Source organism: Lissotriton helveticus, chromosome 6 (genome assembly GCF_964261635.1).
Source record: "Lissotriton helveticus chromosome 6, aLisHel1.1, whole genome shotgun sequence".
NCBI classification, from domain to species: Eukaryota; Metazoa; Chordata; class Amphibia; order Caudata; family Salamandridae; genus Lissotriton; species Lissotriton helveticus.
Genome location: NC_136067.1, coordinates 1,202,523,541 through 1,202,551,400, shown reverse-complemented (window position 1 = coordinate 1,202,551,400; position 27,860 = coordinate 1,202,523,541). Strand labels below are relative to the sequence as shown.

The 27,860-nt window shown below is 48.2% G+C and overlaps 1 protein-coding gene across 3 annotated transcripts in view; it reads left to right on the top strand.

The window, feature by feature from the left end:
- ARHGAP18 (Rho GTPase activating protein 18) overlaps window positions 1-27,860 on the top strand; it is an 843,873-nt gene that overhangs the window by 312,893 nt on the left and 503,120 nt on the right. For all 3 annotated transcript variants that reach the window (XM_078648922.1, XM_078648923.1, XM_078648924.1), the window contains 2 exons: window positions 13,280-13,515; window positions 27,378-27,453. In XM_078648922.1, coding sequence (XP_078505048.1) covers window positions 13,280-13,515; window positions 27,378-27,453 — 312 coding nt within the window. The remainder of the gene's footprint in view (window positions 1-13,279; window positions 13,516-27,377; window positions 27,454-27,860) is intronic.

Genomic DNA, 27,860 nt, shown 5'->3' with positions numbered 1-27,860 from the left:
CTCCTGCCACCCTCACGTCCAATTGGTGGACAAGGCGTATTTTGCTAGGCACACTAGAAGCATTTGAAGGAGTTGTCAAACTGATGAACATACATGGCCCGCTAGTTGCAGCCAACGAGAGGCATTTGAAAGAGAGTCTCTGGTTGTCCCACTAAGCATACGCTGTTGGGCCTACAAGGACCATGGTGTAAGCTGCCATACATGGTCTCAGGGCCTAGGTACAAGGATGAAGAAGGAAAGGTACTAGCATGGACCCAGTAAGAATAGTTTTGGCCTGAAGAGACATGTTGGGCCCTCCTTCCATGCTCCACCACCTGCAGCGCTCAGGTTAGTCTGGTCCCAATGGGACAGAGGCGGTGTTTGTGTGGGGGGACCGGCTTTCTCCTCCCGTAATGGGTCGAAGTACACCACGCTCCCCGCTGGCACATTATGAATCCTCCCAGGGCAGGACCCTACAGTAATAGCATACAGCAGTAGAGGGGGTGGCTGAATGGACGGATGTGCCGAGCCCCTGATTGATCATCTGGCTTGCGGCCCTAACCGAGGATGGCAGTAGGTAAGTATGGGAGATGGCAGCTATGGATGTGGAAGCCCCTCCTACGAGCTTGGTACTCTCTGCCACCGCAGGTCAGCGGCAGCCTTCACTACGTGAACTCCAGGCTCCGTGATGTTCAGGCGTGCCAGATTGGGGCAATCCTGCAGATGGTCCCCCAATGCGCCCTCACAAAGCAGGCATTCAATACTGTTTCAGATCCCTGTTTCTCCTCACGGGCCGCTGGAGCATCATTTTAAGGCGGCTATCTTTAACAGCGACTAGACTCCACCCCTGCTACAATGATTTATTGTTCCACTCTCCCTTTCAATCTCTGATGCAAGCTAATATGGGGAAGATGTTCCATTTTGCACCAACCAGTTGAACTCTCATGTAATGCTCTCGCACTACTGTTGATTTTTTGGGGCACAGTTAGGACAGATGCGGTTCAGTATTTCATACAGTAATCGGGATGAAGAAGAATTTTTGTCACTTTCACCTGTTTTTATCCTAAAGCAGTCTCTGCAATAAATTTGCAGAGACAAGAAGGTGAAAGGGTGACGAAGAATGATTCTTGTGCATTGTTAATGTTTGTTTGCCTTGTGGAATGTCATCTCCTCTCTAATTTACACTCGCCTAGTTCTTGTTCTGCAGTTTTTGCAGAACGTATGTGCTCCGTTGTACCCCGTGATTGACTGAATCTGGGGTGACTGTGGAGAGAGACTCTCTTGTTCATAGAAGCAGAGTTCTTAGTGTTAAAAGGAAATAACTTGGGTGTTGCAACTGGTCCAGGAAGTCTTGCAGTAGTGGTTGGTGAGGCAGAAATTTGCCTTGGGGCTTATCTTTTCTTTTACCCACACCACTAATACTGACAAAGCATCATTGCACTTTTAGAAGGATAGTCTGCATCTTTCCACTCTGGGGTTTTGAAATGGCGAAAATTGTATTCTTTGTTGAATTGAAAATATGCAGCAATCATGGTTTTAGTCTTATGGTTTTTCTTTTCCCAGTATAGTTAGTTAACTGATAACATTGTTATAAAGGACTACTTGACAAATTCGAGGCAGCCAAGCTGAGCATGGTGTTTCTCTCACCAGTTAGTCACTGCCTGTCCACCAAGGTTTTTTCCTTGATACAATTGACTTAGAGTACGGGCTTTAAGTCGGATGAAAAATCTAGAGGGTCTCCAAAGGAGTTTGGTCAATGTAATTAGGGGCGTGGCTTAAAAACACATAAGATAAAAAACTGTGCTTAGCATAGTGTGCCGCCAACTTGTATTTTGCTGTTTCTGTCATTGCATCCAGAGATGTGATCAACAAGTAAAATCATACCTACAAAAAGTCAGGACTATTGGCTTTCTCAATAGTTGTTTATTTATTTGACAAGTTTTATATAGCGTGGGCTAGACCCGGAGGTATCAGAGCGCTTTACATAAGGATCATTGCGTTATGAGTTACATATTACATCCGTTACAAGAGAATAGTAAAGCACAGGTAAAAAAAAAAGACAATGTTACGGTAAATCGTAGAAGGGAGGGGAAGGAAAGGAGACAGAGCAGGGAGACGAGAAGAAATGTGCCCAATGTCCGGCTGGGTAGGTGATGGTCGAGAGGGTGAGCCCAGGCCAATCTCCTCTATAGCTGTCTAGCAGCTCCACCGGGCATCAGCCATGTAGCTCAGGTCTCATCGGTCAGGAAGAATAAAAATAACAGTTTTGCATAGTTACATTAGATACAGTAGCATAGTCAAACATAGAATAACACATCCCAATAGAGGATGGTGGAAAAGGGGCAGGGGAGTTGAAACAAGGGGCTGGGAAGCAGGTAAATTCTGGCAGACCGGCAGTGGAGGAACAGTACATCATGAAGGCCCAAAAAGAGTGAAAGGGACAATAGCACAGGTGGAGTCACAGTCATTAAGTCCAGCGTATTTATAAGATAAATAAGGAGCAACTAAGGCTTGTATATAATATTAAAAAAGCTTCCACTTAAAGCCCTTGTGACACCAATGACAATGTTGTTGCTCCTGAGCTTCAAAAGGAGAAGGGAAATCCAGAGAGTAAATGACTTTCTGGAAAGGATTACCCTTATTCCAAAAAACACACCCCTGGCATGACGTCATGCCGTAACATCTCCACTAGTGAGAAGTGAGCAGTGTGAGCAGCACACATCGATGTGCCTGCTGTCACTGCAGTCTGTGAAAAACGGACCGCCTGTGCCAGGGCACAAAACAGAGCCCGATATAGACCCGTTTCGAGGCCCTCTTTAAAAAACTGCGGGTGCTCAGACCCGGTGAGACCCTGCCTACTTAAAGCCCTGCTTAGAGAATCCCTTTAATTGATGTATTTGTAATTAGGGAGAGTGTATTCCTTCCTTTACTTTTTGCCCAGCTTGAAAAAGAAGGGACCTAAATGCTCTGATGGAAAAGGACACTCATTTATGCCTTTCAAAATACTCTTAGAGGCCACAGAAGAGTTCTAAAAATTCAAACAGCGCATCCTCCTTTCTAGCAGACTTTAGAACAGTCAGCTGATCTTTAATAATGATCAAATGAAAGAAAACGTGTGTTGCTCTGGAAATGTTTGCTTTATTGGGCAGGCAGTTTTCGCACTCTATTTGAGTTGAATGATATTTGAAATTGAACTGAGTGGTTCAATAAAAACATTGCCCTTCAATATTTTCACAATTGAGCATACCACGTAGAAATAACATTTCAGATCCATATAGGAACTTAGAACCTCATTTATATGTTGGCGGTAAGGATGCTCTGTCACAACGGCGAGAGAGTATCCTTACCGCCAACATAATAGTCCACTCACCTGATTTAAATGTGGTGGGACCATATGTTTGGCTACGGCGTGAATACTCCATAACCACCATAACCACACATCTTCGGAGTAAGGGCTGTCTGGTCAGAAAAATGGCTATATGTCCACCTACCCAATCAGGATGGGAGGACATATAGCCATTTTTTTTTACTGTCCTTCACCGTCAGCAAACCCTGTAGGTGAGGTACAGTAAAATGCTAATAATGCTCCCTCTCACCAGGGGAGATGAGTCCCATGACAAGGGGAGCATTACCATTTCGAGATTTTCTTTTGGAAAATCAAAAAGAAAATTGATTGGTGCAGGGCTGCGTCATGCAGTACGGCCCTGCACCAAACTGTGAAAAGCATTGTCAGGAACTGCCATGATGGTAGTCCCTTTCAATGCATTATAAATGACCGCCTGTTTAGTGGTAATTTATAAATTTGGCGGGCAGGCATTCTCATCTAACTATTCCTTAAACTCTCTCAGGACAATTTACCCATAGACTTTTGCCCCGGCATCCATCAGACTAATTTGTTTATAATTCTTAGGATCTGAGGACAAACCTTTGTTAAGAAAGGGGTTGATGATTGAGCCCTTGCAGCTTTGGGGTACTACTCCATTTAGAGTTAATGCTTTGAACAGCATTTAAAAAACCCTATTCCACCAGCTAAAATTTATCTTTATCGTTCTCACTGGGAGATTAACTGGCCTGTTTGCTCTCATCAAAGAGAGCCCTTTGATGACTTCTTTATGAAGTCCACCATCAGTTTTAACAGAAGCGCCTTATTCACATTAAACATATTTCATGAGGACCCTACATTTCCACCTGCATAGATAGATTCTAAATACTCTACCTACACTGGTTTTGATACTAGGCACGGAACATTATGCTGGCTGTTTACCAGCTCAATGTGCACCGATTGCCAGATTGTTTTTGTGTCTTTAGCCTATATTGCTTGTTGCATTTCATCCCAACTTGAATTATAGCATTTCTGTTTTTTCTCCTTTAGTGGTTTTTATACATCTGCCGTAGACTACATATTTTTCTTTCCATTTGTTCAGCCTGCCCTCTTCTCCTCAATCTTTCAAGAGACCTTGACTTGATTTTTGGTTTTTGAATTCTACATAGTACCATCCTTTTTTATCAAGATGGCCTCTTAAGGTCTTTTGACAGTGCCTTATTGATCTTGTTTGTTTTATTTTTATGCAATGTATGACTTCTTTAGTTAGATTCATAAACCAATCCACTATCTCGGAGTTATCTATTTTTTTTTATCCTCGATTTCCCACTGTATCTAGAGGCTAACGGAGCTGTGTCATTTTAGCTCCACCCTTATAAGTCACAGAAACGCTGTTTTTACATATACTTGGCAAAATATACTGGGTGCCTCTGTGCCTAACTTTATTAACATGAAGTGAAGCATTCAAATGTACTACTGAAGTGTATTCACTTTAGGAAACTAGAAACCCATAAACATGCGCACATTAATGTTTAGCTTAATCATGAAAACATGTAGTTGACATTTATATTTACACATATGTCTCAGGTCTTATTGCATTTATTTGAAGCACATTGCATACTTAGCCATGAACTCTTTTATTCCTGTTTCAGTTATTTTTGAAGTTATATGTGCATCTATGCTCATGTATTCAAAGTACACATTGAAATGCCTGACTAAGGGCCCGATTAGAATTGCGGTGAATCTGCATCCTCCGGGCCTGCGGAAGCCACCGCCGGCCCGGAGGATTCGGATTCACCGCTGCAGTGAGAGAAAAGACCCCCCGCTAGATTAGGATGGCAGGGGGGTCATCTGCGGACGGGGAGACCGTCCGCCGCTTTTCCGCCGTGGTCCCGCGGCGGAAAAGCTCTAATATGGTAGCGGTGTCTATCAGACACCGCCAGCCATATTAGGATGCATGGGGAAACATGCTTTTCCACGGTGGGTTTTCCGCCGTGGAAAAGCATGTGGTCTTTGGCGATTGGGGGCCCATTGCGGGCCCCCAGGGTGTCGGGGGGTGGAGAGTGCACATGGGGGGTACCTATGGTACCCCCCCAGCATTTACATGCACAAAGCGGCAGGCACCGGGCGGTGCCTGCTGCTTTGTGCATGTAAATGTTAAACATGCATTTTTAACCTTGCGGCGGGTGCTGCTTCAAGCAGTACCCGCCGCAAGGTTAAAGATACAGGATGTGACCGCCAGGGTGGCGGTCACATCCTAATTGCACTGGAGGGACTGCCGCTGCCCCTGTGGACGGTCCCTCCACCTCGGGGGTGGCGGACGGACGCAGGTCCGTCCGCCATCCTAATAGGCCCCTAAGTTAGCTTAACTAAAGGCCTTAATTCTGAAATGCATTTTGCTTGCCCTGTGTTTTTTTCCTTTTGCAGGTGCACTCTCATGATTTCACAGCTAGAGAAAGGAGTATTGTTGTATTATTGATAGTGAGGCTGAGAGAGGAAATCTTGGCAAGAGTGTGAGGAACTAACGAGCTGAAGAAGTCTCCTATTCATCAGGTAGCAGGAACAGAGGGCTTCCCAAGGTTACTGTGGCTGCTATGTGGGATGCGAAAGTGTGGAGTTGTGGCCATTTCTCAATGTGAAATTGAATTCCATTATTCCTTGGAAGGGTGGAAAGAGATGTGGCTGAGGTTGGAGTATCTGTGTTTTAATTAATATATGCACTGTTAGAGTTTGGAGAGATCCCTTTGGATTTCGAGAGGTGCAGGCCTCATTGCCTGCTTTTTTTCGTGCAAGAGTGTGGTTTCATGCTAAACACTTGTGCCGTCTTAAATTTCTACTGAAATCTTCATTATGCTGACACTTTCCTTCTTTTGCGATTTCTTTGAGACATTTCAATTTAGAAACCCATTCATTTTACGAAAGAGGAGAGGAGTTTCTTAAAGGAACACAAATTCCTAATTCTTGGCAGCTTTATTGCTCTGACTGCATTTATTGTATGCTCTATGCTATCGAGTCAGAATTTGCTTCAATGCCTTAATTTGCTGCTCATAAATTCTTTACTGTTATAACGATTTTTGCATTTACTGTAATGATTAATGTAATAAACCCACTTCGCTTTAGTTACATATTCCTGGTCTTTCTTGTGTGGTCTAATGGTTTACACAATCTGTAAATTGTTTATTTGAATGTCTACACCATTCTGCCTCTCAGTCGACTAAGAAGATCTACCAGGTGAGAAATGGTAATCACTTTCCAACATGCTCCCACTAGCAAGCAGGTACAACTCCCCCTTCTCTATTCTAGTTGAAACCCTTCTTGGGCAGCTAACATCTATTATTGTTATCTTATCCCAATTCCTCATGACCTCCAATTGTAGACAAGCTTGCAAAGGCCAGTGATCACTTCCATTTATCATAAGTACTTGGAATGTCAGCACTGTCTAGATGACCAAGTGGGCATACAAATATAATCAATCGAAAACTTTGGTGCTCCTGTCCAAATGATTTGGCATGCTGGTGAATCTACTGGAAAGCGCCCATTCAAGCAAAGTAGCCCCAATGTATCCATCACTTCCCGCCATTTCGTGTCTGTCATGGAGTAGCTTGTGGCTGGAAAAATGGCCTCTGTTATAGTATTATATTCTATATATCTTGTGATTCATTATACAATTTGGTATCTGAACAGATTGTTTAATTAAAATCACCACTTATCAACATTCACCCCACTACCGTTGTCAAGCATAAAACTCTTGATATCTTCAATGAAATATTCACATTCTTGCTCAATGTGCGATTTTAATCTTCCATACATATACACATCCAGAACAATGAGTTGTGTCATATGGGCCGAATTGTGATGCAGATATGTTTTGGATCTCTATGCCCAATTACATCTAGAGTGCAGCTGTTTTACTTCCGATGCTATAACTATTGATACTAGGGCTACCAAACCTCCAGAGGGCTGCCCAATGAGTTCTTTCTTGTCTTGGAATGTATATATTGCTTTATATTAAGGGAAGAGAACAGATCTTGGCCAAAGGTTGAGGAATAAACCAGTCAAATGTGGAGAACTATACTTCCAAAACCCAGATTCTACAAATCTTGTGATTACCATCAGAAAAAATATCTTGAACTTCAGTTGCTGAAGAAATAACCCACAAGAAGCTAAAGTACAGTGGGGAAAGCACCCATTCAAGTTCCAGGCAACAGTGGAAGCCCTGACGGTAACTTGGAACCTAACCCATAAAAAAGACAAATGTATTCCCCCTTGATTGTTTCCAGATTACCCATATCATCATCCACTGGACCCAATGTAAGGACACCAATTGTTTGGGGCCCATCGGGAGACGGGGAGGGGAAGGACCGACTGGAGGCAATATAAGGTGTGATAAAGGCCGCTTTATTGGGAAACAGGTGCATCCTGAAAACATACCACAACCTAGGCCTTTGCCGTACAAAACTAGGCCTAACTAAATATACACATACCTGACCAACTCCCCCCCACCCCTAAACAGTTCCCCCGTTAACAACATAAACATAAGTACCAAGTACCAAAACGCCTGCCTCAACTGTTTAAACACCTGCCCTATGTACACTCCCCCCCTCTATCCAGGACAACTCATTCCTCCTATCCTACCCCCCCCCTCTACCTAGGAAAAAACACCACCCTAGTAACAACTTTCCAGCACCTGCTCCCAGCGACATCAACTCCACCATCCTGACCAAAGAAAGCACCTGCTCCCAACAAAACCCCTTCCACCACCAACCCGTCTGGACCCAAGGAGAGACCCCCCTTTCCCAGCACCCCACAAACAGAAAATAAGGGAGGGCGGGCAGGACAACAATTTTTCTGCCCCTCGGCTGCTGGGACACTGTCCCACGAAATGGTGCACAGTGACCCAAAATGGCCGGTCTTATAGCCCCCCGCCCAAAAGGAGCCCAAAGGCAGCCCAAATCCCCCTGACCAGCCCAACCAGCCCAATCCCGCTTCCTGTCCCCCAGCCTATTCCTTCCCCCCACCCTACCTCCCGGGGCCTCAAATTCCCCGGGGGGCGATCCTCCCTCCGGTCGGCCACCCCCCGCAAAGCCCCATTGGGGCCCATCGGGAGACTGGGAGGGGAAGGACCGACTGGAGGCAATATAAGGTGTGATAAAGGCCGCTTTATTGGGAAACAGGTGCATCCTGAAAACATACCACAACCTTGGCCTTTGCCGTACAAAACTAGGCCTAACTAAATATACACATACCTGACCAACACCCCCACCCCTAAACAGTTCCCCTGTCAACAACATAAACATAAGTACCAAGTACCAAAACGCCTGCCTCAACTGTTTAAACACCTGCCCTATGTACACTCCCCCCCTCTATCCAGGACAACTCATTCCTCCTATCCTACCCCCCCCCCCACCCTCTACCTCGGAAAAAATGCCATTCGAAAGCCCCATACGGCTGTCGACCCCCCCCCCTAGGGCCCCTGCACCTTTGGATACCTGCGCACCCCCACTGCCCGGTCTACTGCCTCCTTCAGCTGTACAATATAGAGCTCCATCCCATATCTCGATAAATGCACTCCATCTTCCATGTAAAAGTATGTCGCCCCATATCTCAGCTCCGGGTGCTCCATTCTACCCATCCCTTCCTTCTCACAAAAGGTCTGCATCTCCCTGTTAATCTTCCTCCGAGTCCTGTCAATGGCCCCTGGCCTCTCCGCCCCTCTCCAGCACCTCCTGGGGATGAATTTGGACCAAATAACGTAACCCCCGCCCACTTACTCCTAATCTCCAGCAAATCCCTCTTCATTTGTTTCACCAGTGCCCGTCCCTTACCTTGCACCAAATCATTTTCACCCAAATGTATGACTAACACCTCCAGACAAACCCCCCCCCCCCGCACAACATTGTTCAAAACCGGCACCAACTCATGCCAACGCATGCCACCTTTTCCCTTCCAATGACACCTAAACAACTACACGTCCAATTCCAAATTGAGGGTCCTGTGTTTCTCCCATTGGGCCCTCTCCGCTCTCTTAACAAAGGAATGGCCCACCACGTATATGCTCATCGCTGCCGCAGTAGGCCCCGCCACTGCACCTGCAAAGATACATATGTAAGCAACAGGCCTAACATGTCAGTCTATTCCACACCTAACCCCCGCATACTGGCTTAAGTCTTATAGCAATCCGATTTCCAGCGACCCAGCCTCTTAATCTCTTCCTTCCCCCAATCCTTACGCGCCGCCTCCGTCGCCGCCCCGATGCGAAAGGAATGCGTCCCGAATGCCTTCGGATCCTCACCCATAGACCGTAGGGCGTGCCGCAGGACCCACAGCAACTGGGCAGCCGTCACCCGACCGCCCGCTTTCCTGCCAAAGACCTCTGCACCATCCTGCACCTGTCCGTCCGCCAGCCGTCTTCCCCATGCCGCCGGACACACCGCCTCCGACCCCCCAGGCCCCAACACCACCCAAGTACCCTCCCCACGCTGATCCGTCTTTGACCGTCGCAGCCGCACCGCCACCTCCCGGCCACGCACCTCCACCTCCCCCCATATCACCCCCGGACGACCTTTCACCCCCACCAACTCCGACACCCGGAAGGCTCCAAAAAACATCCACGACATCAGCATGGAGAACAACACCGTCTCCGTCTGGTCCCTGCACACCTCCGGTAAGCGTCGCACCAAGCCCACCAACATCGCCTCCGTAATTGGCCGTCTCTGCCGCACCCGTGCCCCCTTTTCCCTCTCCCAACCTTCCAGCAGACGCCCCCCCAACTCTCCCGCCGAAGGTGCATAACCCCACCAGAGCTTGCCCATGAAGGCCACCCCCGCCAATTTCCCCGCAATCGTCACTCTTGCCAGCCCATTGTCCATCAACCCAAGCATGTACTGCACCACCTGCTCTTCTCGACGCCATTTGCCGCGCTGCCTTACCGCTCCAAAACGTAGCAACTCCAGCCAAGCCTGCTCATAATTCTTCCACGTAGACGCAGCCAGGGACGTCTTCACCAACTGAAAGACACGCGCTCTCCCACCAACCAAAGCTCCTCCGGCACCTGTGTCTTGACCGCAGCCGCCTCCGTGGCTAGCCCATGGAACCTCTGCCACTGTGAACAAGACAAAGCATCCGCAATGTCATTCTCCACTCCCGGCACATGCTGCGCCTGGAACAAAATATCATATTCCAAACACTTCAAGACGAAGACGCGCATCAACTTCAGTACCTGAGGCTCCCGTGCGGACTGCCGATTCACCACCTGCACCACCGACATATTGTCCACCCTGAACAAAACACGCTTGTGCGCCAACTCTTGCGCCCACACTGTCACAGCCACCACCAAAGGGAACAGCTCCAGTAATGCAATGCTCCTGCCCCCCGCCTGCCAATGATCCGGCCATTGCTCCGCGCACCATCTGCCGGCCCAGTACAGACCGAAACCTCCAACCCCGGCCGCATCCAACGACATCGCAACGTCCCACTCCCAGTCCTCCGGGGGCGCCATGGGCACCCCATTAAACCGTCCCAGGAAAGCCAGCCACATGCTCAGGTCCTCTCTCGAGCCCGCCGACAGGCGTACGTGGTGATGCGGCAACGGCAACACGGACAAAGCCAACCCCAGTCGACGACAAAAAGTCCGCCCCGCCCGCAGCACGCGGCACGCGAAGTTCAAATGCCCCAGCAACACCTGCACCTCTCGCACCGTCACCTTGCGCCTGGCCAACATGCCCTTCACTAGGTCCATCATCACAACCCGCTTTCCCTCCGGTAGGCGTGCTTCCATGGCAGCTGAGTCGAGCTCTATCCCGAGGAACGACAGCACCGTGCTGGGACCTTGCGTCTTCTCTGGCGCCAAAGGCACCCCAAGGTAAACCATCAAGTCCGTAAAACTGTCCAGTTGCCGCTGGCAGTCCGTCGAACTGGTCCGACCCACCAGGAAGAAGTCGTCCAGGTAATGCGTCATCGCCTCAGAGCCTGTGCGCCAGGAAAAAGCCCACTGCAAGAAGGAGCTGAAACTCTCAAACAACGCACACGACACGGAGCACCCCATGGGAAGCGCTCTATCAACGAAAATGCAGCCGTCAAACTGGATCCCCAGCAGCTGATGATCCGCCGGATGTACTGGCAACAACCGAAACACCGACTTCACATCGCATTTCGCCATGAGCGCGCCCTGACCCGCCGTCGTCATCAACCGCCTCTCAACGTCCACGGACGAGTATGACACCGACGCCAACTCCGCCGAGATATAGTCGTTCACTGACGTGCCCTCCGGCCACGAGAGGTGCTGAATTAGCCAAAATTGACCCGGCTCCTTCTTCGGGACCACCCCAATCGGTGAAATTATCAAATCCTGCAAAGGCGGCTCCTGAAAAGGCCTCACCATCCTCCCTTCCTTCACCTCTTTGAAAAGCTTCTCCCGGATGATACCTCTGTGCGCGTTCACGGACTTCAGGTTCTCCGCCCACCGAGCGATCCGCGGACCCTCGTAACCCAACCGAAAACCCTCCCTGAAACCCCGACGCAGCACGGCCGCATCGTCCGCCCGCGGATAAGCCGCCAAAAGAGGTTCCAGTCTGTCTAGCCTAACCGGTGTACGAGCCTTTTCCCAGGGCACTCCCCCCCCCCCCTCTGCCGCCCCCTCTCCCCCCACCTGGCGCTGTCGCCGGTTGTTGGCCCTGTGCGGGGCCTCCTCCCCCCACCTCCCAGCAGCGCACCACCGGATGTCTTTTTCCGCACTTGGAGCATTCGTGCCGGAATCGACACACTTGCCTGAGACAGGAAGCCCTGTTGAAGTCCCAGCTGGCCCCGACGCTGTGTGAACTCCCGGCATCCGCCGTCCCCACCCCCCCACGGGTGGGGCGGGCTGTAAAGGGAGGCGGCGCCAGTGGCAAACCACTGGCCGTGTAGATGGTGCGGCCAAACTTTGCCCCACTCATCGTCATTCCTTGTGGTTTCTTTATGAGAAGCCTGAGTTGCATCTGTGAAGGTAAGCTAAGACCAGGCGCAATCAGCCTTTTGTATCCAACCTGCACTCCATCGTGGCTGGCCTTAACTTTTCATTTTTGCTCCAGTCTCGTGAGACCAGATATCTCATTTGGTGGTTTGATCTCTTTTGTGCTATTTTGAAGTAAAAACTTTAAGCATTCATAAATTCAGTTCTACTGTTGGATTGAATTCATGTTAGAGTCCTATTATTTATTAAAATGTATTATATTTTTTCTAAATTGGATTAGGATTTTTCTTGGGTTGCATTTTAACTTTATTACTGTTTGTGTGCTGCATAAATACTTTACAGTTTGCCTCTAAATTAAGCCTGACTACTTTGTGGCAACCTACCAGAGGGGATAAGCCCAATTTAGATTCCTGACTTTTGTGGTTCACTCTGACAAGGATTATGGTTGTTGCTGAGTGGGGCTTAACCCTTCTTAACCAATGACCCCAATTTCCTATACAGCGTATCTGTTGCTTAAAGGTATCTTCTTTTCTTGTATACAGTGAACCTATCAACCTACCTTATACATATGTAGTAAAAATTATATTTATAATAAAGTTCAAAAATTTCCTTTCCCCTGCTGTCTTTCTTTCTATATGCAGAAATCCGGTATCATCTATGGACTGAGTTTTGGTGGAATCCTGGATTTTTTTAAAATCATTGAGTCAGTTGATATGCAAAGTATTTTACTGAAATGTAGTATTACTTTTTGATAATGTTACTTAACTTCTTTACACATAGTTTTAATAGCCAATGTAATGAAATGCGATCACTTTTAAAGAATGTAGTTTTCTAAATTAATCTAGAATGATTTTGCCCTTATTTTGTGTAAAAAGTTGTGGATGAAAAGGATGTAATTTGAAACGCAATGTTGATAAATCTAGCATGGTATTCAAGTGATAAAATTGCAACATGCAGCTTGATGACAAAAATCAAAAAAATATTTTCGGGACCCTAGTGCTAATTTGTTGTCTTTTCTTTTGATACAGAGGGCGAGCTGGAGGAAGAGTGGCTAAAGGAGGCTGGTCTGTCAAACCTTTTTGCTGAATGTGCTGGTGATTCCAATGAAAGCATAGTGTTATTGAGCACTTTAACACGGACGCAGTCTGAGGCAGTGCGGAAACGGCTTGACACGCTCTCTCAGACCATGCGCAAGAAAAATAAGCCTCATCAGGTGCCTGATGTTAGGGAGATTTTTAACCAAGACGGTCACTCAAAAGGAAATGTAAGTCAACTATACGTAGATGTTTTTATTATACATATACATACATGAACTAAGCAATGTGATGATTTTTGAATAGCCTTGACTGCAGAGGATCTAGTGTAGCACTAGCTAGCTTATTTCATTTCCTATCATATTAAATATGTCATTCATACAGCACAGAACTGACAATGGCTTGCCTTAATGCTTTGAGCTGACGAAAGACTGTCAACAGACCAAAACAGTGTCAGTAGAAGCAGGTGTGTTTGGAGAAATTTGCCAAATATTACAAAATTGCATTTAGAGTAAAGTAGAATTGGTAAAGACATCTTTAAAATGGAAATGTGTACTTAGTAACACCTTCTTTAGATGCTGCAGCAATAAATATCAGGGCCCTCTGGGATAAGGTGATATGATATAACAGTCTTGGTGCATATTTCTGCACGTTCTGGTGTCTGTAGTTAATGACGTCATGAGAACGTTTAAGTGAAAGGAGGCCCTTTTGAGAACAAGACTGATCGGCATCCCAATGGACTGCTCTTTTCTTTATCATCCTGAAAGGTTCAAGACTTCGACCTACAGTGACATGCCTGGTTCTCCTTATCTTGCAATAGCACTGACTGCCAGATATCAGAATATCCAGTTTTTAAACTACGTTTTTTAAAAATAATCTGTTCATAGTTTTGTCAATGGCTAATATACAGGAGGTGAAAAGATGCCTCTCATTTTCTGAGCTCCGCATTCTCCTAAAGGTAAAATATATAGGTTCCGGATAGTTGTAGATGTAGAGCATGAGAGGTATTAAGTAAAAGGGTAGGAGAGTCGGACTCTCTGATATTACACATGTTAAGCTGATAGTCCAAGCTGTAATTTTACAAGCAGACTATGACACGCTGTAGCTGGATTTTTGAGTAGATTATATTGAAAGCTGCTGATAGATTGAAGCAATCCTATAGTACATGTTCTTTTTACAACCTCTTTTTCTTAATTTAGGATATACTGGAATAAATCATGTATCGGACTTCGGATGATCAATATACTTTGCTTTCAGTTGAACACTATTTTTGTTCATTTACATATAATATATAATGGTTTTCTCAAAAGATATGAATGGGTAACTACCCAATTATGATTATCAAATTTTAGGTTTATAAAATTGTCGATACATATACGATTTGTCTTTGAACGAACCGCAGATATTACAGGGAAATGCTAAGGCTTCTGTTTTGACAGAGTGGCAGGTATAGGAAATCCTCAGATTTTTGCTTGCTAATAACTTTGTCGCCTTTTCGTGAACCTCCACAAAACTTTCCAGATTTATATAATTTCTACATTGATGGAGGATTGGAAGTTTCTCTGTGATTGTTTGAGGGGGTGCAAATTAAAAGGGGGTCACAAAAATGCATTTTTGCACCAATGCATTTCCCGTAGACTTTTGTATCCAAATATAGTGCAAAAATGGCTGAATGGATTTAATGAAATTTGACAGGATTACACATAATAGTATGTAGATGATCCCTTTGGGTGCTACAGGTAACTAAGGTAAGACTTTTTTGTTCTTCTAAGTTATAAGGCATTTTAACTTAGTGATAGCTGTTGTTACAGTACTTTCTCGAAATTTCACGTAGGTATTATGTGATTGGCTAATGACTGCCTTTACAACAGTTAAAAGCATTCATGTTTATTTTAAGTACACTTGGGTTTTGTTCTGAGTTACACAATTAGATATAGGTATTAGGTTAGATATTTTTTCACTACCTATTATCAGTCTATTAAAGTAGTAGTAGGTACGTAAATATATATATAAGTTTCAATATGTCAAAAAGAAATTGTACGCAGTACTGAGATACTTCCTCTGAAGTACTGCTGTACTTACTAAAAAGTTGGTAAACAAATTAGAAATGCAATGTACTACACTATATTTTACAAAGATAGTGTACGCCAGTATATTTTAAATGTTTAATATATTGAAATCTTCATAAACAATTCTTCAGAGTACCAGGGTAATACTTGCAGTTAATTGTGCTACTTTAAAAAATGACAAACAAAAGCATAGTGCTCCCTAAACAGCTGTAAAAATATAAATAAAATTATAAACAACTTTCTCTAACTATCATCACTTTCATAAGATGGTAGTACATAAGAAACATCAATAAAAACTACTACTTACCTAGATATAAGGTCCTAACCCAGAATGCAGTGAAAGTATACTAAAAGCTACATAACTGCCTTTTAAGTTTTGTAAAGACGCCATTAGCCAAAAGGAAACTGTCTTCATATCAGCATGTACCATTTTATACTGCAAATTTAAAGCCGCACAATATATTAATAAGTATTTAAACAGTTAAAACTTTAACACTACTTTACACCTTCTACCAAAAAATTGCATTAACACCTTTTAATCTATATTCCTGGCACACTACATGTTCATCCATTGACCACTTTCACGCTTGTTTGTTTCAAGTACCATGCTTCACTCTACGCCACTCTAGTCTTTGCCCTCCACTATTTTGCTCAGTCCTATTACACTGTATGCCACTCCGTCTCTCCACTCTATGCTACTCCACTCTATGCTGATCCACTGTATGCCACTCCACACTTCCCCACTCCACTCTTCCCCAACTCTTCCTCAACTCTCCCTCACTCCACTCTACATCACTACACTGTCCACCACTCCACTGTACACTATTAATATCTATGCCACTTCATTCTACGATATTGTAGTCTACGCCATTCTGCTGTACGCTGTTCCACTGTATGCCAATTCAGTATATGCCATTACACTCTACAACACTCCATTGTACGGCATTACTGTTTACGCCTCTGTACGTCACTCCAATGCACAATACTCCACTGTACACTACTCACTCCATTCTATGCCACTCCACTCTGGGCTATTCCACTGTATGACCCTTCCCTGTCGACTAAACTCTGCGCTATTCCACTCTAAGCCATTTCATTCTGTCACACTCCACTCTACGCCATTTGAAAGTATGCAATTCCACTGTACACCCCTATATTGTACCTCACTACACTGCCCTCCACTCGATTTGACGCCGCTCTACTGTATGCTATTCCAATCTGCCACTCCACTGTACCCCACTTTACTATAACCTGCTCTCCCCACTCCATTAGCACTCTATGCCCCTCAATTCAATGACACTTCACTGTCTGCCACTCCAATGTATGCAGTTCACTGTACACTCTTACATTGTACCTCACTCTACTCTATGGGCCTCCACTGCATGCCATTCAATTCTATGCCACTCTAATGTACCCCACTCTACCCTACTCCACTTTATGCTATTCCACTGTAGATCACTACACTCTACCACACTCAACAGTTCACCTCTCCACACTACTGTACGCTATCCCACTCTACACCACAACACCCTACTCCAGTCTATGCCACTCGACTCTACACTCTGCTACTCCAGTGTACACAACTACACTCCAGGCCACTCCACTCTACGCCACTGCACTGTACATAACTCCACTTGTGAGCCACTACAGGGTACACCACTCCACTGTACCCCACTCTACGCCAATCCACTATAAGCTATTCCATTGTATCCCACTACACTCTATGCCACTAAACTTTATGCTTTTTCCAGTGTACACCACTCCACTCTACCCAAATCCACTCTTCGCCACTCCATTGTATGATATTCCACTGTACGCTACTGCCCTGTACACCAATATACTTCACAGTACTCCACACTGCTATTCCAGTCTACTATATTTTACTCTACACCCCTTCACTCTGCGTTATTCATCTGCATGCAACTCCACTGTATGCCGATCCACTCTGCGCCAATCTAGTTAAAACCCGGCCTTTCGCTACAAACCGGCAATTGTGCTTGTTGCCGCGCTGCTTGATTTAAAAAGCTGCGCGTTAGAAGCAATTTGATTAGAAATTGACTGTTCTTAAACTTATGTGTTTTTAAACTATTTTCACCACCTCACTTACTTGTATTACCGAATCGCGATCCCCTGCTCACAGTCACCACTCCCCTTGCTCTCTACCCTCAGGCCTTAGCCAATCGGCCATCCAGGGGCGGAGCTTGAAGGCGGGACACTAGGTCCAAATGCAGCCATTTGCATGGGAGCGCAGCGGGCGCGCCCGCAGCGCGCTGAAGGCGCGCCAAAGGCAAGCCCGACTGCGCTCGTCCGCGCCTGGCCGGGCCCTGGGGACAGCGGCGCAGGGCGACTGCTCTCCTACCCTGCAAACATCGTTAGAGAGCTACAATCCGCGCACTCGCCACTTTCCACTGCCGTAGCTGAGCAAATTAATTCCGCGGGCATCTCTCGCTGGGCGCTCAGCCCCCCTGATAGGTGCAAGAGTGAAGCCAGCCCTACTAGGAGTGAGACATCCCTCCGTGTGTTGTACCTCAACACATGCTCTTTGGTAAAGCACCAATTAGACATATTTATCCTCCTCACTACTAAAAAACCCGATGTACTATTAATTGCGGGGACTTGGCTTACTGCAGACTACCACCCAGACATCCTGGCAGCCCTCCCCCCAGAATATTACATCCTCAATGCAAACCGCTCATCAGGCCGTCCTGGGGGTGGGGTGGCAGCCATCATACAGAAACAATTTAAACTTATCACCACGGCCTCCCTTGATCTACCAGAGGTGGATAACTTGGTAATTAATCTAGAAACTGAGGCTGGCGCCCTCACGCTCATACTTATATATCAGCCCCCCAATCCATGCCCTCGTTCCCTATCTCCCTGAGTGAACAGATGGCAAACCTCATGATGCACTACGCCAGAATCGCCCTTTTCGGCGACTTCAACTACTGGTTTAATGATGACAAAGCTGGTCCTCATGCTACGGAATTATTCGAAGCCTTAACCAGCCTCAACCTGGCCCAACAAATTACGACTCCCACCCACATTAAGGGCCACACCCTTGACCACATCTGGACGCACGACCTAGTACTATCTCGCCCAGTCATCTCCCCCTGCGTTTGATCGGATCACCACCTTATCGACGCGACCATCTCAGTCCGAGGCAGGGTCAAGCCCCCTATTCTGGCAGGTGGGCTTTCGCGCAAATGGAGCTCCTATGACTCCCAAGGCTTCCTCGACTTCCTGGCCAACACTCGCCCCACCACCGACTCTGACACTAGTGTCGAGTTAATGGAAGGGGACACCACCAAATGGCTACAAACGGCCAGTGACCGGTTTGCTCCTCTCACTGAATTTCCACGCGCTAGACACCGTAATTCGCACAGATGGTTCTCTAGTACACTTAAAGTACAGAAACTGAAGCTACGCCAGTTAGAACGGAACTGGAGACGCAACTACTCCGATACCGACAGAACGCTCTTTATCGTGGCCCGCTAAGAATACAAAAGCGCAATATCCTTGGCCAAATCTACTCACGTCTCTGACAGAATCCTTTCAGCCCATAATAAATCTAAAGAAATCTTCAAAATCATGAATGATATCACATCGGATGACAGAACACTCCCGACTCAGGTTCCTACACTAGAGACATGTAACGCTCTGAATTCCTTCTTTATCGAAAAAATAGCCAACATCAAGAACTCCATCCCTCCACTCACCCCTGTAAGGTCTGGGGATTCCTCTCCCCTAAACCATCTGTCCTTGACCCACCTCCCTGCCCTCAACCCGAGCACCCTGTCAGAGCTCTCGGCCCGTATCAAGTCAGGCTCCCCCAATGACTGCTGCCCTCCCTCAGTCTTCAGAGACGTCTGTCTCACTCTACCGGATGGTATCCTTCCCTTGCTGAATGCTTCCCTCAGCACTGGCATAGTCCCCAGCTCTTTCAAGGAGGCCATTCTAGTGCCATTGCTGAAGAAACCAGGAGCAGACCCTGCCAACCTCTCTAACTATCGTCCCATTTCCCTCCTGCTCTACCTGTCCAAGCTCCTTGAGGCCCACGTCACCCGCTGTCTCTCTAATTTCATCAAGAGCTCTTGCTACCTTGAACCCAATCAAGCTGGCTTTAGGCCAGCCCATTCCACCGAGGCCGTTATCCTGGCAGTATTGGATGTCTTGAGGGGGAATGCGGACAGGGGGACTCCACAGGCACTTGTGCTACTGGATCTGTCGGCTGCCTTCGACACGGTGGACCACAACATCCTTCTCCACCGTGTCGGACAGGCCGGCATCCAGGGCCCTGCCTTCGAGTGGATCAAGTCCTTCCTCTCGGCTAGAGCGCAAGCAGTCAGCCTGGTCCCTTTAGGGCGACCAAGGCACCCACGACATGCGGAGTCCCCCAGGGCTCCTCTCTCTATCCCTTATTATTTAATCTGTATCTCCGGCCATTGATCCACTCGCTAAAGAGGTGGGACATCATTTTTAACTATGCCGACGATCTACAGATCATTTTCCCTCTCGCTTCCCCTGATGCTGCAAATTGTTTTCAAACAGTTATGCTCCACATACAGCAGTGGATGAATCACAACCAATTAAAGCTAAACCCAGGAAAGACAGAGCTCATCCTACCTGGAAATAGCTCTGCACACTGGGGCCCCCAGTTCTGGCCATATGAGCTGGGTCCTGCTCCTGCCCCAGCGAGCACAGTGAAGAGCCTTGGGGTGGTCATCGATGCGGAGCTCTCCCTCAAGGCTCAAGTGGGGGCTGTGATCTCATCCAGCATGTTCCGACTGTGCAAAATCGGCAAAATTGCCCACTTACCCACGCATTCGGCACTGGTACAGGTAGTGATCTCCCTGGTACTATCCCGCCTCGATTTCTCCAATTCCCTCTATCATGGTCTACCTCAGTCTCTGCTCCGCCGTCTCCAAATTGTACAAAATCAGGCTGCCAGATTAATCCACAAATCTCCGAAATGGCAATCCGCAAAACCCCTGCTGTGCAAACTACATTGTTTACCTATCGAACAAAGAGCAGCCTTTAAGATTGGCTGTCTGACCTTCAAAGCCCTTCATTGCACCAGTCCTCACTTCCTCAAAACCCTTATCGCGCAGCACCGTCCGGTACGCAATCTCCGGTCGGCTCACCTCCACCTGCTAGTTACCCCTACCATAAAACTCAAAAGTTGGGCGGCCGCAGGTTTGCCCATCTGGCCCCTAAACTGTGGAATCCCCTCCCCCTGTCTGTCAAGACAAGCTGCTCTTTACTGAACTTCAGGAAGCTTTTAAAAACCTGGCTCTTCACTCAGACTGGTTAAGCCTGTCTCACTGCAACCTCTGCACCCTTCAGCGCCAGGAAACGTATGGTGTCAGTGCGCTTTAAAAATGCCGCTTAACATAACATAACATAACAATCCACTGTTTGTTATTTCACTGTATGGCACTCCACTGTACACTACTACACTTTATGCCACACCAGTTTACATCACTTCACTCCATGCTACACTGCATTCTATGCCACTACACTCTACACAAATTCAATGTATGCTGTGGCACTGTATGGCGTTCCACTGCACGCTACGACACTATATGCCACTCCAGTTTGCAACACTCCACCCCCCCACTCTATGCTATTGTCTGCCACTTCACTCTATACCACTAGACTCTATGCTATTCCACTGTTTGCCACTCCAATTTAGACTACTCCAGTGTATGCCATTTCACTTTACGCTATTCTGTGTGAATCACTACTCTGTGCATCACTACACCCTACACTATTCCACTATATGGCACTCCACTCTACCCTACTACAGTCAACGATATTCCACTCTACACCACTCCATGCCACTCTACGCTACTCAACTATATGATACTCCACTATACACCACTAAACTGTACAACATTCCACTCTATGGCACACCACTCTACTCCACTCCATTGTACGCCTCTGTACTAAACACTATTACACTCTATGCCACTACACTCTAATAGCTGCAGTCTACCACACTCCACTCTATGCTGTTCCACTCTGCCACTCAACTCTATGCCACTCAACTGTATGCTATTGCACCATACACTACTCCACTCTACACCACTCCACTATATGCCACACCACTCAACTCTACACCCTTTTACCCCACTCTGCTTAGCAACACTTCACTCAACAGTCTATGCCCCTGCACACTATACTCTACTCTATAGCACTACACTGTACAACAATGGACTCCTGTCAATGCTGCTGTACATCACTCTTCTTTATTCTGTACCACTTTATGAAACTATACTCTACTCAACTCCCTCTATGCTTCTCCACACCAGCTTACTACACTCTAGTCTATGAAACACTACTCCACTGTGCTCCACTCTACACCACTCCACTGTACTCTACTCTATCCCACTCAGCTCAGACAGTCTATCCCACTCTACCCTGCGCCTTTCACAAGGCTGGGTCACCCCCTGCCTCCCATGCCTGCCGCTGCCACTGCCTGCCTACTGCTTCTGCTGACGACCCAGCCGCCGCTGGGCCGCCGGATCTCCCCCTGCCTCCCACGCTCGCCGCTTGACCCAGGGACAGACCCGCCGCCGCCGGACGCCCAGAGGTTCCCGCCGCTGCCCCCCTGCGGCCCCGCCCACCACCAGCCCATTGGCCGCCCCGCTCCCGCCACCCAGCTGACCCGCCCACCCGGCTCCTTACATAAGGGGTCCTGCGGGGTCAGCCAGGGAGTGACCACTGCGCCTTTCACTAGGCCGGGTCACCCCCCTGCCTCCCACGCCTGCCGCTGCCACTGCCTGCCTACTGCTTCTGCTGACGACCCAGCCGCCGCTGGGCCGCCCGGATCTCCCCCTGCCTCCCACGCTCGCCGCTTGACCCAGGGACAGACCCGCCGACGCCGGACGCCCAGAGGTTCCCGCCGCTGCCCCCCTGCGGCCCCGCCCACCACCAGCCCATTGGCCGCCCCGCTCCCGCCACCCAGCTGACCCGCCCACCCGGCTTCTTAATTATGACGCCCCCAGAGCGACCGCGCAGCGGACGCGTGCAGCGGGAGCACCGATTGAGCGCCGAAGGTGCGCCAAAGGTAAGCCCGTCCGCGCCTGGCCCGCGCCCAGCGCCAGGACCCCTGGCCCCCACCGCCGGAAGCCGACCCGACGGACCTACGACGCCACCGAACTCAACGCACTCAACACCGGCCGAACCCCGGGCTGCTACCGAGCCACACCGAGACGCACCCACGGACCCTTCAGCTGCCATTCCTGCAAGTTCACCTGCAACCGGACCCACACCACACCAGCACCCACCAAGCCGACCACCAGCAACACCCACCTGAAGTGCATCCTGCTCAACACCCGCTCCGTTCACAGACACGCCGTCGAGCTCTGGAACCTGCTCGACACCACAGACCCAGACGTCGCCTTCCTCACGGAAACCTGGATGAACGTCTCCTCAGCGCCCGACATCGCCATCGCCATCCCAGAGGGCTACAAGATCATCCGGAGGGACCGCGTCAACCAGACAGGAGGAGGCATCGCCATCATCCACAGGAACACCATCCGCATCACGACCAACACCGACGACACCCTCGCACCCGCCGAACACCTGCACTTCCAGATCCACGTCAACCCCAAGACCACCCTCAGAGGCACCCTCATCTACAGACCCCCGGGACCACGCACACAATTCAGCGAAGACATCGCCAACTTCATCAGCCCGCACGCCCTCCTCTCCGCTGACTACATCCTCCTCGGGGACCTCAACTTCCACCTGGAGAACAACAACGACCGCAACACCACCACCCTGCTGGACAACCTCGCCAACCTCGGACTCAAGCAGCTGGTCAACACCCCCACCCACTACGCCGGACACACACTCGACCCGGTCTTCTCTTCCAGCAAGGACATCACCTTCAGCCACGCCACGGGACTCCACTGGACGGACCACAGCTGCGTACACTTCAGCTTCAGAAGGACCACGCTCCACCATCACCAGCAACAGGCTCCCCGCAGAAGCTGGAACAAGATCTCTGCAGACCAGCTCGCTACTTCCCTGAGCAAGAACCCTCCCACCAGCACAACGAACCCCAGCCAAGCGGCCACCAAACTCACGAAATGGATCAGCGACTGCGCAGACGACCTCGCCCCGCTGAAGACCCCGCCGAACAGACCCGGCAGCAAGAAAGCCCCATGGTTTAACGACGAACTCAAGAGCTCCAAGAAGAACGGCAGAGCACTCGAGAAAACCTGGCGCAGAGACCCAACACCGGACAACATGACTGCCCTCAAGCTCGCTACCCGAAAACACCACCAGCTGATCCACGCCACCAAGAAAACCGCATTCAAGGAACGACTGGACAACAACGCACACAACAGCAAGGAACTCTTCAACATCGTGAAAGAGCTCTCCAACCCCAACGCCGGAAACAACGACATCACCCCTTCGCAGGACCTCTGCAACTCCCTCGCCTCCTACTTCCACAAGAAGATCGCGGACATACACAACAGCTTCAGCACTCAACCGACGCACGCCACGTCCGAACCACCGCCCCCCACCACCACCCTACGCGCCTGGACCCCGATCAGCACCGAAGACACCATCCGCACGATGAACTCCATCCACTCCGGATCTCCGACAGACCCCTGCCCTCACCACGTCTTCAACAAGGCCGACGCTGTCATCGCACCCCACCTGCGGGACATCATCAACACCTCCTTCGACACCGCTACCTTCCCGGAGAGCTGGAAGCACGCCGAACTCAGCGCTCTACTAAAGAAGCCATCAGCCGACCCCACCGACCTCAAGAACTACCGCCCCATCTCGCTGCTCCCGTTTCCTGCAAAAGTCATCGAGAAGACCGTCAACAAGCAACTGGCCGCCTTCCTCGAGACGAACGGTTCCCTCGACCTCTCGCAGTCTGGCTTCCGGGCCAACCACAGCACCGAGACCGCCCTGATCGCAGCCACCGATGACATCCGAGCCCTGCTCGACAACGGAGAAACAGCGGCCCTCATCCTCCTGGACCTCTCCGCGGCCTTCGAGACTGTCTGCCACCGTACCCTAGTACAGCGCCTCAGCAACGTCGGAATCCAGGAGAAGGCACTGGAGTGGATCTCCTCCTTCCTCGCCGGAAGGACACAGAGAGTCCGCCTCCCCCCGTTCAGATCGGAAGCCACCGAAGTCATCTGCGGCGTTCCTCAAGGCTCCTCGCTCAGCCCAACACTGTTCAACGTCTACATGAGCCCCCTCGCAACCATCGCACGCCAGCACAACCTGAACATCATCTCCTACGCCGACGACACCCATCTGATCCTCTCCCTCACCAACGACCCCGCCAGAGCCAACCTGCACAAAGGGATGACAGACGTAGCCAAATGGATGTCGAACAGCCGCCTGAAACTGAACTCAGACAAGACGGAAGTCCTCATCCTGGGATCCTCACCCTCCGCCTGGGACGACTCCTGGTGGCCCCCCGCCCTGGGCAGCGCACCCAAACCAACAGACCACGCACGCAACCTGGGCTTCTTCCTGGACTCCTCCCTCTCCATGACCAGACAAGTCAACGCCGTCTCCTCGTCATGCTTCAACATCCTGCGCATGCTACGTAAGATCTTCCGATGGATCCCCACCGAGACCAGGAAGACGGTCACCCAGGCCCTCGTCACCAGCCGTCTGGACTACGGCAACACCCTCTATGCTGGAACCACCGCCAAACTCCAGAAGAGACTCCAGCGGATCCAGAACACCTCAGCACGACTCATCCTGGACATCCCCCGCCGCAGCCACATCTCCGGACACCTTAGAGACCTGCACTGGCTCCCGGTCAACAAGAGAATCACCTTCCGGCTCCTCACCCACGCACACAAAGCCCTACATAACCAAGGACCAGGTTACCTCAACAGCCGCCTCAACTTCTACGCTCCCAAACGCCAGCTTCGATTGACCAGCCACGCCCTCGCCGCCGTCCCCCGCATCCGAAGAGCCACCACAGGAGGAAGGTCCTTCTCCTACCTGGCTGCCAAGACTTGGAACTCCCTTCCGACCCACCTCCGCCTGACCCAGGACCACCTCGCCTTCAGGAAGCAGCTCAAGACCTGGCTGTTCGAGCAGTAGCGGACCCCACACCCCCCCAGCCCCCCAGCGCCTTGAGACCCTCCGGGTGAGTAGTGCGCTATATAAATGCCCTGATTGATTGATTGATTGATTGACCCTACCATTCTGTACTGCACTCTAATCTACTCCACTCCACTCAACTGTACAACACCCTACTCCATTCTACGCCACTCCACTGGACTCCATTCCACTGCACTGCACTTTACCTCACTCTATGGCACTGTACAACACTCCACACAGCTCCACTCTAGCCCATACGACTCAATTATGTGCAGCTCCGATCTGCAAGATTCTACTACACTCAGTGCCACTATTTAACAGGGTACTCCACTCTTTGCCCCTGCACTATTCTATACAACTCTGTAATCCACTCTATGCCCCTGCATTCCACCGTACAGCACTATACTCCACTCTGCAACACTTTACAACTCTCTATGACACACCTCTCTACTGTACAAGAGGCCACTCTAAATTATAACACTTTACGCGACTCTACGCTGCGATGTCCACCCTAGTGCACTCCATGCAACACGTCACTGCACTACATAACAGCTTACTCTACTGTATGCAATGCCACTCCACTCTACGACACTCCACTCTGCCACACTCCACTGTACCCCCCTCCATTGTACACCACTCCACTGTACACTGTTCCACTATATGCCACTCGACAATACCATTTTCCATTCTAATCCACTCTATGAAACTATTCTCTATGACCACACTCCACCTAATGACACTCCAACTCAATGACACTAAATTCTATGATTAGAAACACGTTCTCATTTTTAAAAAAAATGGAATTCAATGAAAAAAAAGTTAGGAAAACTTTATTTATTCGTTCTGTACAAAGCATACTTTAAAAAAATAAACATTATTAAAGTTTTTGTTCTACCTGAAATGTATAATGTATGTGCCACCTTTAAATTAATATAACTTTATTTCTTCTTTATCTACCTACCAAACTTCAACTACACAAAAATTAAAAAATTAAACTTTTAAATTTTATTTATGCAACACCTTCAAATTAATATAACTCATGGCTTTAACTCAGTAGCCACAATATCAAAACCAGATTGCCTCACCAAGGTCTTCCAGACACCGAGATTTTCTACACAAACCTTACTGCCATCTGGTCAGCCGTCTATAAAATTGAGATAGATCTTTTCACCATGGTGGGTCTTTCTCTCTGAAACACCCTTTCTGCTGATCTGAAATTTCATAGTAGCTTCCAAAAGTTCTACAGATGCTTATCTAGGAGCCGCTGTCAACAGTGCAATACCTAGAAGAAATATTTCACTTCAAAATTCACCGTCTCTGTCATCCTGAGCAGAATTTTCTGTATAGACTCTCAAGGCAAATGTACATATTTTCCTTTCATTTGATTAGCAGCTCATATGCAATTTTTTTTTATTTCAAAAAGACCAAAGGGTAAATATTAAAAGAAACGGCTTTCATTTTTTTTACATACGCACTAATGGGCTTTAACTGCTTTATATGTTTTATTCCCCGGCCTTCTGCTGAGGGCTATAATGGCTGTCAAAGGCCCTCTTCCCTAGTTGTAGGCGGCAAGGGCCTATAATGCGATAGGCTTTTCATAACTGTGAACAAAGAAACATTGGAATGTTGGAGCTCCAGGCTATACCAGCCATTATAAGCCCAATGGCTTTTCAATGGAGCTCCCAACATTCCAATGTTCTAATAACTGTTATAGCCCGAAGCATAATGGCTATACTACTATTAGAATATTTCTCCGTCTGAGGGTAGAATGTATTAAAAACAAACAAGGAGACACAAAGACAAGTAATGGCATGTTGGAGCATAGGTTCTGTACCACCCATTATTGGCGCTGTGCTTATACATTTATTTCATATGTGCTCCTAACAATCCACTGTTCTGATAATCGTTATGTTTGTGCTCTATTTTAGCAGTCTGATGAAAATGGACTGAAATCTTCTAATGGAAGTTGCAATAGCACAGACCCACTGAAGGAAACCCGGAATGGTATGATTCATCTCAAACTATATTTTGCTAACATTGCAAATGTTATTGCAGACGCAGTACATTTTTAGTTTTTACTCCATGGTAACTGATTTGTGGGCAACTGTATTTCCGAAATAAGAGAAGTTGAATGCATCTCTTATTTTGTTATTATGTTTGTTTTTCTTATGAGTCATGCATTACGTATCAGATATTTTTATATTACAGACTTTAAGAATATACGTATTTATATTTTTTCACATTGGTCGCCTGATACATGTATGTGTACTCGTCAAACATTCATAAAATCATAGGGGCTTTAGAATACATGCCACAAACAACTATTTAATTTGGCTCAGTGTAACTAGAGCTATATTTCTCCAATAGCCCATTGCCTTCTTTTCATTCATTGCTTAATTTTAAAGTAGTGT